The following is a 26552-nucleotide window of genomic DNA, read 5'->3' on the forward strand; positions in this document are numbered from 1 at the left end:
TATTATCATTGACATCTAAAACTTCAATCAATAATTTTGCATGAGAAGTTAAAGGAGAAGCACCTCTATCACTGGCTTGCACTCGAAGCTCAAATGCACTCGTGTTTTCAAAATCAACATTCTTTTTGTTAGTTACTATTCCGGTATTTTTATCAATGGAGAAGATATTTGATTGTTTTTCCTTACCCCCTGCACCAAAAGAATAGAAAACATGTCCGTTTGGTCCTGAATCTAAATCAGTAGCATTTATCGTTATTATTGATGTACCAATCTGAATATTCTCATATACACTAGCTTTGTATAACTGTTGACTAAATATAGGAGCATTGTCATTATTATCCAACACATTGACGTAAATAGTCATTGTCCCTGATTTAGGTGGTGTTTGTCCATCAACAGCAGTCAATATGAGTGTGATTGCGGCCTGATTTTCTCTGTCCAATTGCCTCTTAAGCACTAGTTCAGGAGTCAGGCTGTCTCCTTTTTGGGCCTCAAGAGAAAAATGTTCATTTTGGCTCAATTTGTATGAATTAATGCTATTTTTACCTACATCTGCATCATTGGCTTCATGTAAAGGAAATTTGGTTCCCAAAGCTGTATTTTCACTAACATTTAACATCTGAAGATTTGTAGGAAATATTGGGTAATTGTCATTGACATCTAAAATATTGATTTCAAATCGGTACAATTTTAACGGATGATTAATGAAGGCTTCAACATTGAGTGAGCATCTGGCCTCATCTCCACATAGTTCCTCTCGATCTATTCTCTCATTAACAAAGAGGACACCGGTCTTTAGATTTACCTCGAAATATTTCCTCTTGGTTCCTGCTACAATCTGAAATATCCGTGACTCCAAATCCAGGACATTCAGACTCAAATCTTTAGCAATGTCCCCCACGACGGTCCCGACATTCACCTCCTCCGCGACTGAGTATGAGAGCTGTCCGCTAACCGCTTCCCAGGAACAGTCGAGCAGCACAAAAATGAAATATATCCGCACAAATCTCCATCCGACTGAAGCAATCATCATTCCATGTATCCATATAAGGCACAATAATTGAAATCCATACAAAAAATAGACCTGATATGAAGAAAGGTCTTAACAAATGAAACAGCGTCGTATCTGGTTCTTTCACCGACTGAGCTTCTTTGTTTCAAAGACAAAAATCAGCACGGGCATAAGGGAGGAGCCCAGTCGTGCACCAGAAAGCTCAAATGCCGCGGTTAACTGCGTCCTCTAGCGGCCAGTTTCTGAAGTACAAGGCAGATAATAAAACTGACGACCAGTCAAAACTACCCTACTTAATCAATTAAAAAGAGAGAATAGATCCTTTAAAACAGTCCCTTTAATTTTTGTAAGACATTAAGTACACCAATTAATAATAAAATCTATCATATCGCATCATATATATCACGTGACAAGATTATAAAGAAACATAGAAAGCAGGTTTTCCTAAAAATATTTCTGATTTGTAAAATCCATGGAGTACGCCATGAAAAAACCCATTACAATCAGCACCTTGGACAGCAATATTTTTTTTTTTTTTTAAAGAAATCAGCCATGTGGCTAAACAATAATCCTCGAGAAAACCTCATACGTTATTTAAGAAACGCTAAATATTTTATAAAGAAAATAACCCAAGTCCACACATGAGCTACCTAAAAGTGAACAGCATGAATTGATATAGTGAATTGTCATTTTTTAGACTTTCAGGTTTCAGGTTTGTAACCGTTATCTATAATATTGCATGAACAAACTGAGATTTAAATCACTGATGCCAACAACAAGGACATAAATCGTTTAGTTATCCCAATAAGAAGAAAAAAAATATGTCAAAGTATATTTTTACTAAAATGTGACCAATCACTTCTCTATTTTATAGACTTTTTAAAGTAACCACACAAACAATTATGATTCCATCCATTATTTCAAAATTTAAATACATGTGTTGCCATGTGAATCCACCAAAATGTAATTATAGATAAAAAGAAAAAAATGTTCAGAACAACAAATCTGTCAGCAAAAATTGCAAACCTAACATAAAAGCTTTGATGTTATGTCACGTGTATTAAACACTTGCTAAGTCTTTATAAATAAAGCCCCCTTTAGTGCGCAACAAATTTCATTATCAAATCTTAAATTATTTGCTGTTATGTATATTAATGACACACAGAGATTCTGGTAACACCACAGTATTTCTTGGCCTGGGTAGCTTGTATTTCTAATCATTTATAGGCCCTAAAGATCAAAAACGGTATGACATAAGAAGTGCTTATTTTGACAAAATTTTCTTTGAATGCATTCATTTTGTGTATTATGCATGAAAAAACCCTCTGTGTGGTTTAATGTATATGTTTTTGAAAATAGTGATGCTCAACAATGCAATATATTAAACTGTTCTCAAGCAGATCAGAAAGTATAATGCTAAGTAATGCCTACCTTTTCTGTATTGGGTAAAGTCTGAGTCCTGGTGAAGGTGTCCCCTCCATTAATACTGATCAGTTCTGCTTCCACAGGCGGGAATGGTGTGGGAAAGACAACAAGGTCGCTTTTGAGCGTGTCAGAGCCAAAGCAGACATCGTACTGCTGAGCAGCTTCAGAGTAGGACCAGCTGCCGTCAGGGTGGGTCGTGATGACGGGGGCGCCGTACCTGTGGAATTGCTCCTCCGTCCTTTGTCTTCGGCACCTGAATGCCACTAGCGCAAGCAGGCTAAGCAGAAAGACTAGAGACACAGCAACGATGGCTGTCAGCAGATGAAAGTGCAGGTTGGTGAAGCTCTCCTCCTTTTTGGGCGTGTGTCGGAAGGGAACGTGGATGTCGGCTCTGTTTTCCAACACCAGAACCTCCATAGACACGGTAGTGGACAGGGAGGCTTCTCCGTTATCACACACCAACACTACTAAGGGGTGACTTTTCAGGTCACGCTCGCTCATGTGTCTCATGGTCCGGATCTCCCCGGTGCTGCTTCCGATCCGGAACAGGTTATTGCCACTGTCCGGTAGGTGGTAGGAGAGCAAAGCGTTGTAACCCGAGTCTGCGTCCACCGCTCGGATTTTGGCCACAAAGTAGCCCGCTTCGGCCGAATATGGGATGCTCTCGCTGTTAAGGGAACCAAGTTCAGAATAGGGAGCCAAAATGGCCGGACTGTTGTCGTTTTCATCCAAAATATAAACATTCACTGTCGTGTTGCTGCTGAGTGGAGGAACACCAGAATCCATGGCCTGAACTACGAACTGAAACATTTTCAACTTTTCATGATCAAAAGTCTGAAGAGTAACTAAATCTCCAGTTTCTGAGTTAATGTTTATCATTGTGTTTACTGGTATGGAGTCAGTTCCTGATAATAACAATGAATATGTCACATGCCCATTTTCATTGATGTCATCGTCTTGTGAAGTCACTTTATGTATGACTTCTCGTGGTGAACTATTTTCCTTCACATAAACATTTATAACAGGCTCAGGGAAGCAAGGTTTATTGTCATTAACATCTGATATGTGCACATTGATGAAACTAGAACTGTAAAGAGGTGGGACACCTTCATCGGTTGCTGTAATGCTAATATTATACTCAGAGACACTTTCCCTGTCAAGAGGACCGCTAACAACCAATGAATAATAATTCTTATAATTTAAATCAAGTTTAAAAGGCACATCATTGTTAATTTTGCTGTACACTTGACCATTTTTTGCACTATCCTTATCCAAGAAAGACACAAGAGCAATAGCAGTGCCAATAGTAGCATCTTCTTTTACTGTGCGCAACAGAGATGTAATTGCTATTTCAGGTGCATTGTCGTTGACATCTAATATCTCGATCAATAATTTGGCATGCGAATTCTTAGCCCCATCGCTGGCTTGTACTGTAATTTCAAAATGACTTCTTTCTTCAAAATCTAAGTTCTTAATGTTGGTCACAGTTCCACTTCTTTTGCCAATGGCAAACAAATCATTTTGCTTCCTTCGACCGACTTCACTGAAAGAATAAGACACAACTCCATTTTCTCCTGCGTCTAAATCGGTAGCATTTAACGTTATAATTGATGTGCCAATCTTAATGTTCTCGTTAACTCTAGCTTTGTAGAGGGTTTGGCTAAATACAGGAGAGTTATCATTGATGTCTAGAACATTGACAATAATAGTAATTGTTCCCGATTTAGCTGGTGTTCCTCCATCAATACCAGCCAACGTGAGTGTAATCGTAGGTTGTTTTTCTCGGTCCAGAAGTTTCTGGAGCACTAATTCAGGGATAATATTTTCCCCTCCTTGTACTTCCAGAGAGAAGTGTTCATTTCGGCTGAGTCTGTATGAATTGATTGTATTTTTCCCAACATCTGTGTCATGGGCAGCACGCAAAGGAAACTTAGTGCCAACTTCTGTGTTTTCTGTAATATTTAAAACTTGCATTCTGCTCAGGAATGTTGGATTATTGTCATTTATGTCTAAAATAATAATTTCTAAACGGTACAATTTCAATGGATTGTTGACAACGACTTCGACACTGAGTAAGCATTTGGCCCCATCTCCACACAGTTCTTCTCTGTCTATTCTCTCATTAACAAAGAGAACACCGGTCTTTAGATTTACCTCAAAAAAATTCCTTTTGGTTCCAGGAACGATTTGAAACATACGAGACTCCAATTCCTGGACATTTAGACCCAAATCCAGAGCAATATTCCCGACGACGGTCCCAACATTCACCTCCTCTTTCACGGAGTAAGAGAGCTGGCCGCTCACGGCTTCCAAATAACACTCCAGCAGCACAAAAAATAAATATATCCACACTGAGCTCCGTCTGACCCAGGCAATCATCATTCCATGTGCCCTTACAAGGCATACGACCTGAAATTTTCCCCAAAATAGACAAGATATAAAGGAAAAAATGAAATAAATAGAATGTAATGATCCACGTCTCATGAGCTTCTTTCACCGAATGAGCTTCTTTGTTCCAATGACGAAAAACAGCAACCGCAATTGGGAGGAGCCCACCCGTGGACTAGGATGCTTAATGCCACGGTCAACTGCGTCCTCTAGTGGACATTTTTGCGAAGTACAGACTACATCACTCCACCACCACGATGCCTACATAGTTTTTACATTAACTCTAAACTATTATTGATAAACTGCACATTTTGTCTGCAGGCTAGGAAATTACACACTCAGAATTGCAACTGTGAAATTTAAAAGTGCATGAAAAAACTGAGGTAAAGATTGGTTATGTTTTCCTTTAAAGATGCAAGAGTAATTTTCTTACAAAACATAGGACCCATTACAATGATTTTCCAGCCCTTACATTTACTTTTTCATTACTTTCGAGCTAAAACATTGTACTTCCATATCATACACATTTTAGGTACATTTTAGAATTAGAAAATGTTCCCGTGTGAATGTATTGAAATGCAAAATATGAAAAAAAGAAAAAAAATGTCTTTAGTAAGGACAGTGCCTCTCACAAAACTGTCAGCAGCCACTGCAAACCTAACACGAATCATTTTATGCCACATGTACTAAAACACTTGCAAAATCTAATGTGGGACAATGTTTATGGATAAAAGAAAGCCTCCTTTAGAGTGCCAAACTGGACAAACTTCACTCTCAATTCTAAAACCTTGCTTTGATGCTACGTATATTTATGAATCACAAATGTTCCAAAAATATTACAGCATTCTTTCTTGCCCGCTGGGTAGTTTATGTTTCTCAACATTGATATGCCCTAAAAATACCAAAAATGCAATTTTTTTTTTTTTTCCGAAAAAAGGCATTCATTTTGTACATTATGCTTGAAAAAAGCCCATTATGTGGTTTACAAATGTATGGATTCTTGAAAAAAAATATGGCTCAACTATGCATTATATTAAACAATAATTAAGCAGCTCAGGAAGTACAATATATAGTATTGCTTACCTTCTCTGTATTGGGTAAAGTCTGTGTCCTGGTGAAGGTGTCCCCTCCATTAATACTGATCAGTTCGGCTTCCACAGGCGGGAAAGGAGTGGGAAAAACCACCAGGTCGCTTTTGAGGGTGTCAGAACCGAAGCACATATCATACTGTTGAGCAGCTTCCGAGTAGGACCAGCTGCCATCAGGGTGGGTAGTGATGACGGGGGCGCCGTATCTGTGGAATTGCTCCCCTGTCCTTTGTCTTCGGCACCTGAAGGCCACTAGCGCCAGCAGGCTAAGCAGAAAGACTAGCGACACGGCCACGATGGCCACCAGCAGATATAAGTGCAGTTCAGAGAAGCTCTCCTCCATTTTGGGCGTGTGTTGGAAGGGAGCATGGACATCGGCAGCATTTTCCAGCACCAGCACATCAATAGACACGGTAGCGGACAGGGAGGGTTCTCCGTTATCACACACAGACACCACCAAGGGGTGACTTTTCAGGTCACGCTCGCTCATGCGCCTCTTGGTTCGGATCTCCCCCGTGCTGCTTCCGATCCGGAACAGGTTGTCACGGCTGTCCGAAAGGTGGTAGGAGAGCAGAGCATTGTAGCCTGAGTCGGCGTCCACCGCTCGGATCTTGGCCGCAAAGTAGCCCGCTTCGGCCGAAAATGGGATGCTCTCGCTATTAAAGGAACCAAGTTCAGAATAGGGAGCCAAAATGGCCGGACTGTTGTCGTTCTCATCCAATACAAAAACATTAACAGTCACGTTGCTGCTGAGTGGAGGGACACCAGAATCCCTGATCTGAACTTTAAACTGAAAGGTCTTTATTATTTCATAATCAAATGACTGTAGAGTGAGTAAATCTCCAGTTTCTGCATTAATATTTATCATTGTATTTACTGGAATAGAGTCAGTCCCTGTTGCTAACATTGAATATGTCACATGTCCATTCTGATCAATGTCAGCATCTTGTGCAGTAACTTGATATATAACTGCTCCAGAGGGACTATTTTCTTTAACATAAACATTTATGACAGATTCTGAAACATAAGGAGCATTGTCATTTACATCAGAAATCTTTATAAAAACGACACTGGTGCCGGACAATGGTGGAACGCCTTCATCTATTGCTACTATTGTAATATTGTAGTCTGTTTGAGTCTCTCTATCTAGTGGGCCGTTAACTATCAACGAATAATAGTTTTCATAATTTGTGTCCAATTTAAATGGAGTGTCATTTGCAATGCTGATTTTGACAGCACCGTTTCTTCCTCCGTCCTCATCTAGTACGGACACAAGTGCAATAGCCGTGCCGATATCAGCATCTTCCTTGACTGTGTTCACCAATGATTTCACAGTAATCTCAGGAGCATTATCGTTTAAATCTTCCACTTCAAGCAGGACTTTACAATCAGTAGACATTGGAGGATGGCCTTTATCCGTGGCCTGTGCATGAATCTCAAAAGCCGCATTTTTTTCAAAGTCGATTCCGCCTTTGACAAAAATCGCTCCGGTTTCAGCATTAATTCCAAACACATCTAAAACGTGATCCTGGCCTTTACTTCTTAATGAATACTCAATTTCACCATTCAAGCTGTCATCTGCATCGGTCGCTTTCAGTGTGATGACTGTTTTATTTATCTGTGAATTCTCTAAAATTCGTGTTTTATATAAAGAACTGCCAAACTTAGGAGCATTATCATTAATATCTAATACATTGATCAGGATTTGACATATGCCCGATTTGGGCGGATTTCCGCCATCTACCGCAGTAACTGTAAGTGTAAATGTATGTTTTTTTTCTCGATCTAAAGGCTTTTGGAGGACCAACTTGGAAGCCATGCCATCCCCTTTAACCGAATCAAGAGAAAAAAAATCGTTAGGATTTATTTTATATGCAGAGACACTGTTTTTCCCAACGTCGAGATCTGATGCACCTATGAACCCAAAAGCCACCCCAGGCAAAGTGTTTTCTGCAATGTTGATCGTCTGAACTTTTTCAATAAAATATGGTGCATTGTCATTTATGTCAGCAATATTTATTTCCAGTCTATGCAGCTTTAAAGGATGGTTCATAACAGCTTCTACGTTGATAGTACAAGCTACAGCCTGAGCACAAAGCTCCTCTCTGTCTATTCTCTCACTTACATAAAGAAAGCCGGTTTTCAGATTCACCTCAAAAAAATTCCTTTTGGACCCGCTCACAATCTGAAATGAGCGCTCCTCCAAGTCGTGCACGTCCAAGTTTAAATCTTTGGCCACGTTTCCCACGAAGGTGCCCACCTTTACCTCCTCGGAGATGGTGTAGGAAAGCTGGCCCATTGCACTTGTGCAACAATAATCCAATAGAACAAAGGCTAAATAAATCCTCAATGAGCTGCATATTCGCCTTATCCACATAATTGTATCCAAAGTGAGTCGACCAAAATCAGCAGGTTCCTCCATGTCTCCACGATGCTTCCTTATTGACATAAACAAATTATATCTGATTTTAAAAGGCAACGAGAATCACTTTTAAGCCTCCGTCCACCATCCCACCTCACGGTTGTGTGACAAAGGCAGAAAAAAATTGATACAACCTCCTTATTTGGGAGGAGTCCGGGCACGGCAAAGTTTCATGGTCTCGACTGCCTCCCTGTGGCTATATGCATTAACTGCATCTGCAAAGACTTCAAACTCTTGTCAACCTCATTCGATCGTTTATAACGGTAAATTCACACTAAATGCACGGTTAACAACAGGACGGTGTCTAGATAATTTCAGATTCAAAATAATTAAAATAAAATCTGAAAATAACATAAAAAAAGACAGCTCAGTAAAGGGTTTCTAAATCAATGATCATTTTCGCTCCAGCTCCAAAATACGGACACAGTAATTTCAGCACCACGGACAGGTGTGTGCATGATGATATGCCATGCAAAAAATAAATTGAAACAACTGCACCAAGTCTTATGACAATAATAATAATAATAATAAATAATAATTTCACAAGACAGCTACTCCGGGCAAAGTGCTCCCTAACACATTTTAAGAATAAGTTTTATTTTCAAAAAATACAGTAAAAAGTAAAAAGTTATTTAACTATTGACTATGTAAAGCTAGACTTTTAAAGAGGTGAAAGGATTATCCACACGTTTTTTAAAACATATTTGTCAATACTTTACATTCATTAATATTTAAAGTAACTGTATGTTCCAATCTTACGGTTTAAGAGGTTTATGTATGATCAAATGAGATAAAAAAAATATTAAGCTTCTGTTTTAGCTGTTGCTACAATGCTAGTTTAACATAATAACAGCAGGCTAAGATGAAAATGTTCTCCAAGAAAAAAACTTTCCAGAAAAAAATATGTAGACTCAAATAACTGCCTGCATTTTATGAGCACTTGTAGGTTTCTAACAGAACAAAGTAGTGAAAATTTAGATTTAGAAGTTTGAAGTAATTTCTGCCATTTAATGAAAGAACATATAAGTCAACCTATCACAACATATTATGGTTTTACATAGATATGTAAAAGAGCATTCTTGTATCAAAAAAATATTTTTATAAAAGTGGATACAGAGCTTCAGAAATTTTGCAAAACCAGTAACATTACCTTAATGTTTAACACAAGTGCTTTGAATTCATGAAAACTGCAAAGACATTACACATCCTTCCGCCGTAACCTACAGAAGGGACCTTGTATCGTTCTTATCAAGGTTGCTGCTTGCCTAATTTATCCAAAATGTGTCCAAAAGATTGTTAAAAATCAAAAATCAAATGAATCAACCTCAATTCAACGTCAAATACAAATGCTTTGAATTCATTAAAACTGCCAAAACATCACACATCCTAATGCCATAACCTCTGTCATGCCCCTTTCATCCTTGTTCCCACAATTGCTGCTTGCCTAATTCATACAACAAATGTCAAAAAGGAATTTTAAGATTGTTTTAAAACGTAAATTGAAAATAAATAAGCCAACGATTCATCTCAATGTCTCATAAAAATGTTTTGAATTTACCAAACCTATTGAAAAATCACATTTTAGAAGGCCCCTTGAATCCTTTTTACCACAATTGATGATTGCCTGATCAAAAAGACGTTTTCCTCTTCCAAAGTTAATTCCACAAATATGATATAGTACCACTGATTAATGCCTTTAAAACACAGATTTTTCACCCCAGAATGTATAAACAATTTTTATTTTGTGTAACTCAATTGGAAACCCTCCGTTATTCACACAATTTCATTATTATGGCGAACATATCCCTTGCAGCCTCTCATGTTTTGAAAAATTATTAGTTGGAATATACCACATAGTGTTGTGTGAGGAGTAACCTATGTTTTATGTAAACAAGTGACCAAATAAAAGTAGTTGAATGACATACACAATGTAAATTTATGAAAAAAAAATCCTACCTTTTCGGTATTGGGTAAAGTCTGTGTCCTGGTAAAGGTGTCCCCCCCGTTAATACTGATCAGTTCAGCTTCAACAGGCGGGAAGGGTGTGGGAAAAACAACCATGTCGCTCTTAAGTGTGTCAGAACCGAAGCAGATGTCGTACTGCTGAGCGGCTTCAGAGTAGGACCAGCTCCCATCGGGGTGGGTGGTGAGAACAGGGGCGCCGTACCTGTGGAATGGCGTTTCTGTCCTTTGTCTTCGGCACTTGAAAGCCGCTAACGTCAGTAGGCTGAGCAGAAAGACCAGCGACACGGTCACGATGGCCGCAAGCAGATACAAGTGCAGGTCGGAGAAGCTCTCCTCCTTTTTGGGCGTGTGTCGAAAAGGAACGTGGACGTCAGCTGTGTTTTCCAACACCAGAATGTCCATAGACACAGTGGCGGAAAGGGAGGCTTGTCCGTTATCGCACACCAACACTACCAGGGGGTGACTTTTCAGGTCACGCTCGCTCATGCGCCGCTTGGTCCGAATCTCCCCGGTGCTGCTTCCGATGCGGAACAAGTTGTCACCGTTGTCCGAAAGGTGGTAGGAGAGCAGAGCGTTGTAGCCTGAGTCAGCGTCTACGGCTCGGATCTTAGCCACAAAGTAGCCCGATTCTGCCGAATAGGGGATGCTCTCGCTGTTAACGGATCCAAGTTCGGAATAGGGAGCCAAAATGGCTGGACTGTTGTCGTTCTCATCCAAGATAAGAACATTGACCATCACGTTGCTGCTGAGTGGAGGAACTCCAGAGTCTGTGGCCTGAACTTTAAACGTAAACATCTTCAACTTTTCATAATCAAAAGACTGAAGAGCGACTAAATCTCCTGTTTCTGAGTTAATATTTATCATTGTATTTACTGGAATTAAGTCAGTCCCTGTTGCTAACAACGAGTACAGTACATGCCCATTTTGATCAATATCTTCATCTAATGCATTAACCTTGTGTATCACTGCTCCTGGTGGGCTATTTTCTATAACATAAACATCGATAACAGGCTCTGAGAAACGAGGTGGATTATCATTCACATCCGAAACGTGAACACATACTAAACTCGTGCTGGATAAAGAAGGACTTCCTTTATCTTTAGCAACAATTGTAATATTATAACTCAGGGCTGTCTCTCTATCCAGAAAATTATCAACTAATAATGAATAATAATTTTTATAATTTTCCTCCAATTTAAACGGCACTTTATTTTGAATTTGCACCTCGACTTGACTGTTCTCTCCCCCATCCTTGTCAGATATTGACACAAGTGCGACGGCCGTGCCCACAACAACGTCTTCTGGCACGGCATTGTGCAGTGACGTCATAGTGATTTCCGGGGCATTGTCGTTGACGTCCAGAACTTGGACTAAAACTTTGCAATGAGCAGACATGGGAGGGTTGCCTTTATCAGTGGCCTCTACCCGTATTTCATACGCTCTTTTGTCTTCGTAATCGATGCGCCCTTTTACCTTTATAACCCCCGTTTGACTTTCAATTTCAAAAACATGCAGTACGTTCGCTTGATCTGTGCTTCTTAAAAAGTACACAATCTCGCCATTGACACCATCGTCGGCATCTGTGGCATTTACAGTAATGATTTCTGTCCCGATTGGTGAATTTTCTCGTATTTTTCTTTTGTATAATGACTCGCTAAACGTGGGTACGTTGTCATTATTGTCTAAAACGTTTACAATAATCTGAGACATGCCCGATTTGGGTGGGGTCCCCCCATCAACGGCAGTCAGTGTCATAACCACGACAGACTGTTTTTCTCGGTCCAAAGCTTTTTTTAACACCAACTCAGCAGAAACCCCGCTTGATTTATGAACCGCTAACGAGAAATACTCGTTTTGACTCAATTTATATGTATCAATACCATTTGTTCCCACATCGGCATCATTAGCTTCAGATAACGCAAAGTTAGCTCCTGGTAACGTGCTCTCTGCGATTTTTAAACTCTGCGTTTTGGCGGTGAACAATGGAGCGTTGTCGTTAACATCTAAAATATCCACGTGTATGCGATATAATTTCAAAGGCTCATTTATGACTGCTTCAACGTCAATGGAGCATTTCAGCTCCTCTGTGCAAATATCCTCTCTGTCTATTCTGTCATTTACATAAAGAGCTCCAGTTTTAAGGTTTACCTCCAGGAATTTCTTCTTAGTGGTAGCAACAATTTGAAAAGAACGGGATTCAAGGTCCTGCGGGTTCAAATTCAAATTCTTTGCCACGTTTCCGACGACGGTTCCGGGGTTTAATTCCTCAAAAATGGAAAAAGAAAGCTGACCTGACGTTGTTTTCCACAAAGACTCCAGTAGAAAAAACAAATAAATCCGAAAATATATCCACTGAATAGCCATTTTTCTATAAAAATGATAAAATATATTTTTAGTGAGCTGCGTCCTCTTTTTTCCTCCACCCTCCTCTTCTATAGGACAAAGACTGAGCAGACATCCACTGAGGAGCAGCTGAAAGCGGGAGGGGCTTCAAAGAATGAAGAGCGCCCCTTCCTCTGATGGATAAACACTGACGTTTGGTGGCCAAAACGTGTAAGTACAACTGAGAGTGAATTATTCAGGTGTCTGACTTTTTCTCTCAAGCAGCCATTAAAAAGCACCAAGGAACGGAGCAAAAATTATGTTGTATTTTATTCACAGATGGATACATTATATATATATATATATATATATATATATATATATATATAATATAATATGTATTATATTTATATATATATAAACACACATATAAATAAATAAAAAACGGACTATTTTTAAACATATATGTATATATTCAAATACAAATAAATAATCTATTTTCTAAATATATCACTACTGTTCGAAGGTTTGGGGTCACTCTGTAAATTGTGTGTTTTCCCTGAAGAGTTACCCTTTTTTAAATCAAATGAGTTGCCAAATAAATAGGAGGTATAGTCGAGACATTGAGAAGGTTAGATATTATGTATGTATGTATGTATATACATGTGTTTGTGTGTATACCTGATGGTCGTGGTCATCAATTTTGGACAGGTTTCCCTTTTTCCTAATCCCAGATTAATCCTCTGATTCATGAAATACTGCCCTATTTTCTCCCATGTATAAAAACTTGATTTCATTTCAGAAAAATATGACAAAATAATACACAATCCTCTCATTGCATTGATACGCATTATTATTAAGCACACCACATCCAATACGCAAAATTAATAGACAGTAACCGTCTAAACACCTTTAAGCAAAATGACTTTTGTATGTCAGTTAAATAAATAATAAACACCTTTCCCATCATGCTGACTATACTGTCAAGCTTTTTCAAAACCAGCCCAGATTATAAAGATTATCCCCCTCATAAATCAACATCACACATACTGATATTACTCAGCCATAATTTATCCTTTGAAAGTGCTTAGCTTATCACAGCTCTGCCTGGCAACCACCTCACCTTGTGACCTTGATTCCAATTTCTGCTGCTTTCTAAGGAATTAGAAAACACAATTTTTAATGAATCATTTATATGAGCAAATACAAATAGGTGTGTATAATCCAACCATATACGTCTCTGTTTTATTATTTAAGAGCCCAGAGCCGTTTTATGTGTCATCTGCTTATAGGCAAGCCGGCCATCCCCCTCTCCATCAGTTCTCTCCTCCTCTCGTTGCCATGGTAACGCAGTACCCGCCACAGACGTGATGTATTACAAGCCCACGGGTGCATTTTACTAAATAAATGAGTTTATGACCCACTTTTCAATATTCATCTACTCAGGTTGATGTTGAGGTTTTTTTTTCTTGATTGTGAAATTACAAAATTACTTTATGAATTTGTATTCTGGCCTAACAGGGCAAGGAAAAATAACTAATGTTTACAAGTTTTAATTATTTTCATAACTTATTTTAGACATATAAACAAACAAAAAAAAAAAGATATATATATATATATATATATATATATATATATATATATATAAAATCATTTTTGTCATTTTTTTTTCTACAAAAGTGAAACTATATTGGTATGGAGACATAGATTGCTAAACATCACAATATTAAATAACAACACAAAAAAGGGTTTAACCCAGTTTTTACATTTTGTTTTAATGTGAGTGTAATTAACCCGCTATATTTACACATATAGGTTACTAAAAATCGTAATAAAATAACAAAAAAATGAATAATGTCCTAGCCCAGTTGTTTTTTTTCAACTAACTGATTTTTTTGCTATATTTCCAATTATAATATAAAAAAAAACGAAAAAAAAAACGAATAGGCTTATCCCATTTATATATTTTTTTCGTTGAAAGAGAGATTTGTGTCGGTATATTTAGACAGTTACAAAAAAATTTAATAAATTAAAAGAAGTCTCATCCCACTATATCTGTATTTCAATTTAATTTAAACTACACAGCAATATTTAGACATTGTGGTTCATAAAAAATAAATTAAATAATAAAGTCTTACGTAAGTTGTAGATTTTTTATGTGTGTTATTTTCATTTTCTTAAGTAAAAAAAACGCAAAATGATATAATTTTTCTGCTATCTGCCCTATTGGCAGCCACTCCAGCAGCTCCCGTGTTATTTTCGATTGTTCTCAGTTATTTTCGATTGTTCTCAGCTTAGGGATGCTGCTGGAAAAGTGAATTTCCCTTCGGGGATGAATAAAGTATCTATCTATCTATCTATCTATTGTTTTTTTTTTTTACAGAGAAAAGGAAAACTATATATAAAAAACATCAATAAAACAATCCAAACAGCAATCATTTCTGCTATAGGTCTAGAAATGTATTTATTGTTCATTGTAATGATCAAAGGCCAGTATAAAAGTAATAACTCAATTATTAACGCCCGAATTTGTCAAAAAATAAATCCAAAGAAAAAAATAGTCTGCATTGGGGAAGATTCAGTCCAAAAAATGAAGTAGGAATAAAAAAGGTTGAAGATTCTAGATTCTTAAATTTTCATTATTCACAATTACTATTTTTCTTTTTTAAAAGAAACATATATAAAGTGTGGTGGTTTGTGTTTTTTATGTGGGAGGCGAGGTTATGAAATATGTAACATTCTATTTATAAGTGCGCATGAGTAACACATTTTTTTCTAGAATACTAGAAACTCTACACACAAAAAGCTATAATATACAATAAAATAAGGAAAAAATGTCAATCTTAACTATTTAGAGTGGACCCCCGGGATACAGCGTCCCTAGCCTTTGACTTTCTCACTTGAAGGTGTGTAATAACATGTTTTCTGGGCCCCTCTTTAAGGCTTTTCCTACCATACGACACCAACAACAAATAACATTGCATGCCATAAACGTACAAAATTCAACGTCTGAGGTGTTGGCGCTTCTGACGAGTTATGTTTCTCTGAGAGGCCTGTATGCTATTGGTCGATGTCGAATAAGATGCTGGTTTACTGAAATACCTCCCAAAAGGTCTTTCTCTTTCCTTGTTCAGTACAGAATGTTGTGGGCCTCCTCAATTTTTATACAGTGAAACCCTGGCAAAGTGTTTCCGTAGTACAGTGGTTAGAACATTCACCCAATATGCAGAAGGTCCCCGGTTTGAGAATGGGTAGAACCGTTTGTTGGTCTGGAAAAGGGATGTGTACCACCAGGCTGTACTTGCCCAAGAAACACCACAGCAAATGGTGCCCCTACAATCCTAATGGTTACAGGATCCAACCAAGACCCCTGGAATAGGGCGTCTCTGTATTTATTTTCTAGTGTGGAACCAGTTGTTTTTCGCCTCTTTTTTTAATAGCATTTTGCTTACTAACCGACATCAATGACATATTATTTTGCGTGCCAAAATACACTCAGAATTTTGTGAATCATGTCCTCTATTAGTCAACTTCCTATAAGATACTAGTCTGCTATTGGGATGTATCACGGACCAATAAGAACACATATGCTATTGGCTGAATTACCACTTACAATGTCTTTCTCTTCATTCAGAATCACGAGTGCTGACTTTGCGAGTAGGCAATGAAATACAGTATTTCTTGTACTGTATTCATATTCTTTCGGTCCAGAAATGTGCAGTGAAGCTAAAGGGAGAAGCAAAAACATGGTAACCCTGAAAACTTGTGAATATTGAGTAATACAAAGAAGGCACACAAATCGCTACCTTTGATAACTTACATGGCCGTAACCAAATGATGAACAGGACTCTGATACAATAAAATTCGCATCCACTTTCTACTCCACCAAGTCACGTCACACCGTGGGTAAACAAAATATAATTTTTTGGCTTGTACAATTATTTAAACTGTATGTACTCAGAAACTTGTATATTACACATAAGTAGTATTTCATATATACAATTTTGTTATTTTAATATTTTTGTCAGGAGTAGAAGGGGTTTGGAACACTAGCTTACTATTATTATAGGTTTCTATGCCCCGCCATACGGAAATTTCCCTTAGCTATTCAAACCTCAGAATGCATTGAATTCACATTGGGGGGCAAATCTCTTCTTACTTCTGTCTGCAAATTAAAAGAGACGTACAAACACATTGTTCACTCATTTGTAAATGCACTGGCACGATTCCCAGGAGTCATTTCATTAGTTACTCTAGTGTAAAACAGCAGCAGGCTTTTGTTGATGGTATGTTGTGGCTGGCGTGTGTCAGGGGAGGGGAAACTGGGTTGAAACAATAAAAACATCCAACTGTTTTATTTATTATTATTTGTCCAAGTTCGGGCCCTCCTGGCTGGCCCAGAACGCACCTAGCAACACACACGGCGTCCAATTGATCCGGGAGCAACCATAATCGATTCGCTAGCTCTTTTCCTGTCGCCATAGCAACAAGCAAGTCTCCATCAGCACCACTCCCTACTTCCCGCCCCCCCTCTTGATCTTTTTCCTTTGTGAGGAACCAGGCAATTAATTCACTCTATCTTTATACACACTTTTAAATACTTAAAACCTCACCACACAGAAACATAGAAAAATAAGTCATGTAGCCAGAGCTAAACCATTTTTCAGGGATTAGGAGAAAATCTGTCATCAATCATGCATAACCTAGATCCGTCAATCCAACGGTTTGAGCGAGGAAAATAGGACAGCTATCCGTGGATCAATACTGACACAAAAATTCAATGTTGGAACCAGTGAATGCACCACTTTTAAAGCGCAGTGACCAGCTAAATAATTGACGAGTTGACGCACTGATATGAGGTTCCGTTTTTTGCCACAGGAGGGCGCAAATATTTTTCTCCTCTCCTTTGCACATGCGCTACCGAGCCAAATCTCTAAGAAAAAATAAATGTATCACGCAGCAGTCGTGATATCTGATATTCGTCAGAAAGAAAAGAAAAAAAGATAAGAAGGGTTTGTTTCAAATGTAGCTTTGCTCAAAGGAGTCAAAGATGGAGAGATTGAGAACACATGTGAGCATGTTTGAGCATCCAATGCGCTCTTAGTGTTTCTTTTGTCTTATTTCTCACATCCTAACGTTGTGTAATGTCTATTTTTACTTTCTTATTAGTCATGGTGGACTGCTTCTCCACCCAGAAGAGCAACGAAGGAGCAGACCTGCTGCATGCACTTCAGCTTGTCCCACTTCCTTTAAAAAAAGAGTGAGTGAATAATAGAGGAAAGTGCTGGCCTGATGTTGCAAGTGCAGGCTGGTTTTTTTTTTTCGGTTGCTCTACTTTCCACCAGTATTGTGATGGGATTACTGCACTGCTGGTCATTCATCAAATCACCTTCCTGTCTCAATAATATCAAAATACATTTATAAAAATCCCAAGATCGCATCAAATATGTATTCACAAATCTGTCCAGCTTTATAGAGGACGAGAACCTCTGTACTTAAAAAAAAGCTAACATATACGATATAAACAAAACAAAAACAAAGGTCCATCTTAATATTTTGCAGTTGACCCACAGCGTCCAAGCCTTATGAGGTTTTCATTTTTCAACGTGGAATTCAATGTTTTCTCCTGGCCCACCCCATAGTATTTTCCCCACTACCTAACAAATTAACAATTGTGCCCCAAAACGTAAATAAACTCAGTATTTGTGCTTATGTAGAGTTACGTTGGAAAATTGATTGTGTGCTCTTGGTCGATGTCAAACAGATGCTGATATACAATTGGCTGAAATCACTCCTAGAATGAGAATTTATCTCTATTCAGTTCAAAATTTCACGTGGTTCAAAAAGACTTACAATATAGTACTGCATTTTTTTAACTATATTGATTTGCTATTGGTCTAGAGTTTTGCATTGACGCTAAAGCGAAAAGCAAAAACATGACACCCATTGAAATAAAGCCTTAAAATGATCGTGACAGATGGCTACCCTTGATACATTGCATGTTCATAACTAATACACAATTAGGACTGTTATTAAAAATAACGAGGGGATTAAAGCAAAGCATTTTTAAGGTCAAAACAATCCCTCAGTCAAATCTTCTGTGTCACTTTCTACTGCTTTTCTCAAGATACTCATGATGATGACTCCTCCTAATCGCATTAGAGGAGTGATGGGACAATTATCACTTGACACTCATTCCGGAGGACTTAATCTATGTAGGGCAAGACAAAATATTGATGTTAGTGGCAAACTACGCAGGAAATGTCAGTTTACGGGATTATTACAGATACTTATTCGTACCTAAAAATAATACCTATCCTGTTCATACAATTGATTTTAAAATGGCTAAAAAAACCCTATTTAAAGCCCAAGTTAGTATTATAGTGATCCCTAGTGTTTTTTATTCAATAAGCAAAATCACATGTATCTTATAAACATGATTTTAGGTTCAGATATTTGTAGTATATGATACAAATTAAATAAGCTGACATAATTGACATTGATACTACGGAAGCCAAAATGACTATTTCGCCAAGTAATTATGTCCTGGTGGTGAGTTTTAGCATTTAAATGCCACTTACAATTCCAAAGCTGAGTCTTGCATGTGATAGTTGCCATGTTTCAGGAATCTTTCACTTTTTTCATCTGTTTCCTTTTCTAGACACTTTTTTGCAGGTCATGTCGTGTCATTCACCACTAGCAGCTATTGTTGCTAGCTGCTGCTGTTGTTTTTCAAGGCTTTTTAGTGTCTTTTGTTTGTTGTTTTCCAAGGCTTTTTAGTGTCTACTGTTGTGCCGAAATACGTCTTAAAAAGCAGATTATTTTAGCAAACACAAAGTACTATTTCAAGGAGAAAAGCAAACAAAATAACCTCAGGAGAAGTCATAAAATCAAATTATTATTTTGACTAATCATATAGGTTTTGTATGCCTGTTTAAATATATATATATATATATATATATATATATATATATATACACACACATACAGTATGAGCGAGTAAGTTGTCGCTCTCTATGTGCCCTGTGACTGGCTGGCAACCAGTTCAGTGTGTCCCCTGCCCACTGCCCGAAGATAGGTGGGATGGGCCCCGGCAGACCGCGACCCTGCTGAGGATAAGCGGTGCGGATAATGGATGGATGGATGGATATATACATATATACATATTTATAGATAAAAAAAATGGAATGGAATAATTTCAAAACAGTCATTTAGAATGACATTTTATAATTGTGTAATAAAAATAAACCTCCAGTATACATTTTATAGTATTTATTATTTTATTATTTAGTGCCATATCACTTTCTTGTTAGTGTCTGTTTTGTTCACTTTGAAGAAATACATATCATTCATTGATCTGTATTTTTTTTCATGCAAATACAAAATTTATATATTGAATTGTTGCCAATGAAGCATGCAGTACACGAATGGTACATTGAGGAAAATAAAAATGCAATACTATGCTGAATAGTTTCTAATTGATTTTATTTTTATTACATTCCTGTCAGAGATGAGCAATCCAAAATCAACTAATGATCTTGTAGTAAAAACAGAAAACAAAATACTATGTGTATCCTACTAGTAGTTTGAATCCAGCTACCAGCCTTTCTGTGCATGTCAGGTTAATTGGCCGGTCCAAAATGTCCCTAGGTGCAAATGAGCGAGTGAGTTGTCTATCTCTGTGTGCCCTGCGACTGGATGGCAACCAGTTCAGGGTGTCCCCTGCCCACTGCCCGAGGACAGCTGGGATGGGATCCAGCACCCCTGCGACCCTACTGAGGATAAGCGGTGCAGATAATGGATGGATGGATCTTAGTCGTATTTACAAAATTACTTTCTCTAAGAAGGACACACTGTACAAGCAGACAAGACTCTGCCTTGGACAAGAAATATTATTAGGGTGGAGAAGGTTGACGCATTCAGAGGCAAAATGTGCAAGTGGGAGTTTTATTGGACACATCACAAATAAGAAATAACTGTTTTTGTGTACCAAAAAAATATTAGATTCAACAAAGTAAATAAGGTTAGGGAGTCAGGCATGTCACACAAGCCTTGCCTAGTCGGACATTGAGAGCATTACACAATAACAAAAATAAAAAGGAAATGTATGAAAAGGTGGATAAGTATAATAATACAGTTTGAGAAAATATGGAGGCAGGTTGATTAAAAAAACAAGATAAACCTGGGCATTGCATTTATTATTTTATTATGAAATGAAATGGTCTGCATTTATAAAATAAATGGATAAATATTGTTTGTTCTTGTTCTAATTATGTTAATATTATATTCATCATAATTATTATGCATTTTTCTTTGTGATTTCAAATTAGAATTCAAATTCCAAGTAATTGTAGTGATGTTTGTTGATATAATTTAAACATACAAAGGTATCTGCATAGTAATCACAAAATGTCTTTCTTCCACACAAGTATTAAGCTAGAATCAACATGTTTCTCTTTTGAATTATTTATTTTACACAGATGGTCCACCTAAAAATAAAGATTTAAAAAAAGAAAAAAACACTGACATGTGGCACTGGGATGACTCATTCATCATACACAGCTTCTCACTGCAGGTTCACACAAAGATGGAACAGTAGCCAGAGGATTTAGCTCATTGCTAATTTTTTTTACAACTTTCCTATAGCAGATTGTTAATAGTGCTGGATCTAATCCACAGCAAAAAAAAAAAAAAAAAAAAAAAGCGGGCCACGAGAAACTGTCATGTCTTCACAATGGGACATTTTGCGGCACATTGTTATTTTTAGTGGTAATAAACCAAAGTAAACAATAAATAAATTCATTCATAAATTAAAAAACAAAAAGATCTCAGTGAAACTTATATAAATAGTTCGAAAAAATGCATGCAGTTTAAAATAAAGTCTGTTCCTGCACTGGCAGGATTACTTTTAATAATAAGTATTGTTTAGTTTTATTTGATCTTAAAATTGATTAAATGAAAATTCCATCTAATTAAAAGAAAACACACAAAATAAGAACATGATAAATGATTGATTATTTTGTTCCTGAGGTTCTTTTATTTTGTATTATCTGAAATTTGTTTTTTTATTTTAATATGTTAAAATAAATAAAAATTAGAAGTGTTATGTTTATAATAATGAAACACAAAAAAGAAAAACAATGTTGATAAATCCATACAGTGTTCTTAACAGTACTGTAATATTCAATGTGTTAAAAATGTACAATATTTTCCTCTACCCTGGTCATATCTCTCTACAGGGGTGACCGACAGCAAGACAAACACATACAAACACAAAGAAAATAAAAAGGGGAAAATTAGACCAAAACACAGACACAAAAATATTTTGGACCATGGCAAACCCAAAATGCCCAAACACCCCAACAAGTTAGGCACCTCGGCACCTAAGTTGGTCATGTTTTTGTCCCTCCAGATGAAACGGGACACAAAAAGCGGCCATGTCACTCGGGTTAGGGTGACACAACACACTCTTTTCTTCAAAAGCAGGGCCCGACAGCTTTCACTGGTTTACCCCTGCCGCATTACACATGTGCCCCGCCCATCCCTTAGAACACATCCAAACATTGCACTATCCCTTTACAGCACCTCTCCACTCATTCCTATCACCAACAAGAGCTCTAGCCTCCACTATATTTAAACCTCTTTCCTGCAGTGCACTCATATCACCATCCACCCACGTCAATTGCGGCCTTCCTATTAGTCTCCTTCCATTTAATTCTGCTCTGTATATCCTCTCCAACATTCGCTCCGCATCATCCTCTCCATGTGTCTAAACCCACCTAGTCTTCTCTTTTCCGCACGCTTGCTCATATTTTTCTTTACTGCCTTTATTCTTATTTTACTAAAACACATATCTTAGATATAGTCTTATATACATAAATTTTATATATATATATATATATATATATATACATAGTCTTATATATATATACATAGTCTTATATATATATATAAATCCTATATGTATATAAATCCTATATGTATATATATATATATATATATATATATATATATATATATATATATATATATATATATATATATATAAACATTAAAAAAGAAAAAATATTTTACTACTAAAAATATCTGCCAGATGAAAGTGAGTACTATTTTATTTCATAAAAAATATAGAATACTTCTGTTTTTTTCCTTTTTTATTTTTTTCAACAAAACATCAAAATATTTGAAAAAAATAATTAATAAAGCACTAAACAAGAAAAAAAATATAATTCAACATCAATGATCTCTTAGAAAAATCTGTGAAATAAAATAAAACAATAATATTACGTCCATTATCTGCACCGCTTATCCTTTGTAGGGTCGCGGGGGTGCTGGAGCCCATCCCAGCTATCTCCGGGCAGTGGGCAGGGGACACCCTGAACAGGTTGCCAGCCAATCGCAGGGCACACAGGGACAGACAACTCGCTCGCTCATTCACACCTAGGAACAATTTGGACCGGCCAATTCACCTGAAATGCATGTTTTTGGAATGTGGGAGGAAACCGGAGTACCAGGAGGAAACCCACACAAGCACGGAGAGAACATACAAACTCCGCACAGGAAGTCCGGTAGCTGGATTTGAACCCATGACCTCAGAACTGTGCCGCGCACGCGCTAACCACTGCATCGCCGTGCTGCCCAATAATATTACATGTAAATAAAAAAATATTTTATATTTCTGACCTTCCCTTAATTTACCAAAAAAATCTTAAATATATAACGAATATGAAAGAAAAAATATAAATATAATATAAAATGATCAATAATCTACTGCAATCAGAAATTATTTTAAACAAATATATATTAGTATTTAATATTGTTATTATATATTTTCTGAAATTCCCCATTCTTTATATTAAAAAATTTAAATAGATAAAAAGAATAATAAATCATAAAACAATTCAATTATTATCAGTCATCCACCATAGCAGAAAATTTGCTATTTTTCAACCCTACCAAAAATAGTTATTTTAAAATGGTAAAACAATTTAGAAAATTCTCTAAATAAATCATATAATTAAAAAAATAATAATACCTAAAATTATAAATATTATTTGCTACAAGAACCTTTCTTTTCATCCCAAATGATAATTATTTGTATTCATCATTTGGGCCTTGAGTCTGTATCTCTCATAATTAAAAAAATATATATACCTAAAATTAAATAAATACAACACAGGGTCCTCATTCTTCTTGGGACACTGTGATGCCAAGTAGTTTACAGCGTCTCAGTCTAAATCGACCACAAAATACTTTTTCGATTTACCTAAAACAAAACAAAGATAGATCTTTTTCCCCCTGTTGCAATAAAAAGGTCAAAGCCAGTTGCGCTTTCCTTTTGGCCGACTTCTTACCGAAACCTTCTGCTATGCCTTCCGTCAATCCTTGGGGCGAGCGCCAATGACCTAAGCGCTGTGCCAGATGTTGTGGCTGCATCATGCCTATTCCAAACAAGTGCAATGCCCGCCATCTGTTCTCTTAATTCACAAAAGAGCACAAGATGAGCTGTAGGGGGCATTAATGTGCAGACCTTTCAAAGCACTCTTTTTGCATATGAGCATTTCCTTATAAAATAGCACACGAGATATAGGGAAACAAATTATTATTCACAAATGGCAAATGCAATTCAATATCCATCCTTCCGATATCTGCTCCGCTTATCCTCAGTAGGGTCGCAGGGGTGCTGGAGCCAATCTGAGCTTTCTTCGGGCAGTGGGCAGGGTACACCATGAACTGGTTGCCAGCCAGTCAGAGGGCACACAAACACAGACAACTCACTCGCTCATTCACACTTAGGGACAATTTGGACCGGCCAATTCACCTGACATGCATGTTTTTAGAATGTGGGAGGAAACTGGAGTGCCCGGAGGAAACCCACGCAAGCACGGGGAAAACATGAAAACTCCACACAGGAATTTGATCCCTTTACCTCAGGACTATGCCATACACGCGCTGACCACTACGCTGCCGTGCTGTGCTTTAATATTTATTTGTCAAATTATCTAAAGAATATTTGAATGTTTTACACATCAAACATATAACAAATTGAAAATAGCAGGCTTTAGTGGGAATTTGTGCTTTACAAAAGTACATTTTCTAAATTGTGTCCTAACAAAAAGAAAATAAACTCACCCCTAAATCTCGTATTATCCTAAATTAAATTAATCACATTTTTAATCATTAAACACTTAGAAGGGCACAATATTTAATTTTAAAAATCATTAGAAAACACACAGACGGGCGCCATTTTGGAGACAAGGTGAAGTTGCGGATGCTCCAGCACCACCTAGTGTCTATCTGTGCACTTTTCCCATGACCCAGTGAAATTTCTAAACCACAGTGTACTTTAAGCCCCGAAAAAGAAAATATTAATTAAAAAAAACACTTAAATATCCGATTTTATCTTAAACTGAATTAAATCATTAAAAACTATTATTTAATTTATGAGAACATTTTTTTTGGACAAAGGTGCAGATGCTCCAGTATCACCTAGTGTCTATTTGTGCACACTACTGGTAATGGACAAATAAACAAAGCTTACTGACTACTAGTAGTACAACCACCACTACATAACTACTAGTAATTAAAAATAATAACAATAGTATTAATAATACTTTGAATATTGTGTTTACACTCAGCCTTTCTAAAAGACCCTGTCACATCATTATTAATATTGTTGATTTTATTTTTGAATTATAATAAAAATTGGGGAAATAAAATAAAAAAATCTCAAAAGGACCAGATATCTCAAACAGTGCAAAGAGGCAGAACTTACAGCACCACCTAATATCTGTGAATGACAATGGTATAGCAGTGAAATAAATAAAGCATCTAGACAAATATTACTGCTACTGCCCAAAGTAGTATTACCACTATTACTACTACTATTTTTTTTTGTATGTAATCAATTTTGAAGAAAATCATAAAAGGGCACAATGTTTGGTGTTGAGCAAATAAATAATGCATCACAACTTTAACTACTGGTACTGCCAGAACTATTATCACTGTGACTACAAATGATACTTAAAATAGTTTGTACATATTTTTTAAAAAATCCTGACAGGCCACCATTTTTGAGAGAGGTCAAAATGGCAGGACCTCCAGCACTACCTAGTGTCTTTCTGTGCATACTACTGGTATTGGGGAAAGAAATAAAGCTTTCTGATAAATATCATCACCACTGTCAAAACGATCAACACTATTACTACTAATAACAACCGAACTTAATTTGTGTGCACACTACTTGTTTGGGGCAAAGACAAAGTATTCTGACTATTAATGCATATACTGGCAAAACTATTACCACAGTTACAACTAAAAAGACAAAACCAATGAATATATCCCTGGTAATGTGTTCCCATTCGCTTCAAAGCTAGCTCGACAAGCTAATCCTAGAATTGCGTGAGTGTGAAACGCAAGCGGCAAGGTCGAAACCATGCCAGTGAGTCAATGAAGTGCGACACAATGAAAGCAAGGACTTATATAACCACTGGAGTAGCGGCGCCGAGAAGAAAAGGTCATACACGCTCATTTCAAATTCCGCATGAAGTGCACAACTCAGAGACAGAAAGCCATCGTGAAAAGGAAGACGCCATGAACCGTGTCACTGGGTTAAGCTGCGTCTTTGTTTCAATATGGAATTGGCCTTGACCCACAATATATTGAGATGTAGCTATCAAATTCTAATTTGGAGAACCTGCAAACAAGATTAAATACCATTAAAGCACACGAGGTTTGAAAATCCTACAAAAATGTATCAGTATGAAATTATCAATTATCATGTCAATGGTCAGCATGACAGTAATCAACAGTTGCATCATGTAATCTAACATCACTGTTTCCTCTCACTTTTTAATTGCATTATACCCTGCATAAGACTCACTATGCATTTAAATGTATTTTTAAAAACTGTATTTCACTACTTGAAAAT

The 26552-nt window shown here is 37.0% G+C and overlaps 2 protein-coding genes across 21 annotated transcripts in view; both read right to left on the bottom strand.

The window, feature by feature from the left end:
• Positions 1-26552, bottom strand: part of LOC148360220 (protocadherin alpha-C2-like) — a 173349-nt gene that overhangs the window by 59337 nt on the left and 87460 nt on the right. The window contains exon 1 of one of the 20 annotated variants that reach the window (XM_088343735.1): positions 5909-8742. The exons of the other annotated variants lie outside the window; for them this stretch is intronic. Coding sequence (XP_088199861.1) covers positions 5909-8362 — 2454 coding nt within the window. The 5' untranslated portion in view covers positions 8363-8742. Of the gene's footprint in view, positions 1-5908; positions 8743-26552 lie in introns of those variants that run through there. 20 annotated transcript variants of the gene reach the window in all.
• LOC148360221 (protocadherin alpha-13-like) overlaps positions 1-26552 on the bottom strand; it is a 44044-nt gene that overhangs the window by 4596 nt on the left and 12896 nt on the right. The gene's annotated exons all lie outside the window — the stretch shown is intronic.

Source organism: Urocampus carinirostris, chromosome 9 (assembly GCF_059441175.1).
Source record: "Urocampus carinirostris isolate Australia breed hairy pipefish chromosome 9, RoL_Ucar_1.0, whole genome shotgun sequence".
Lineage (NCBI taxonomy): Eukaryota > Metazoa > Chordata > Actinopteri > Syngnathiformes > Syngnathidae > Urocampus > Urocampus carinirostris.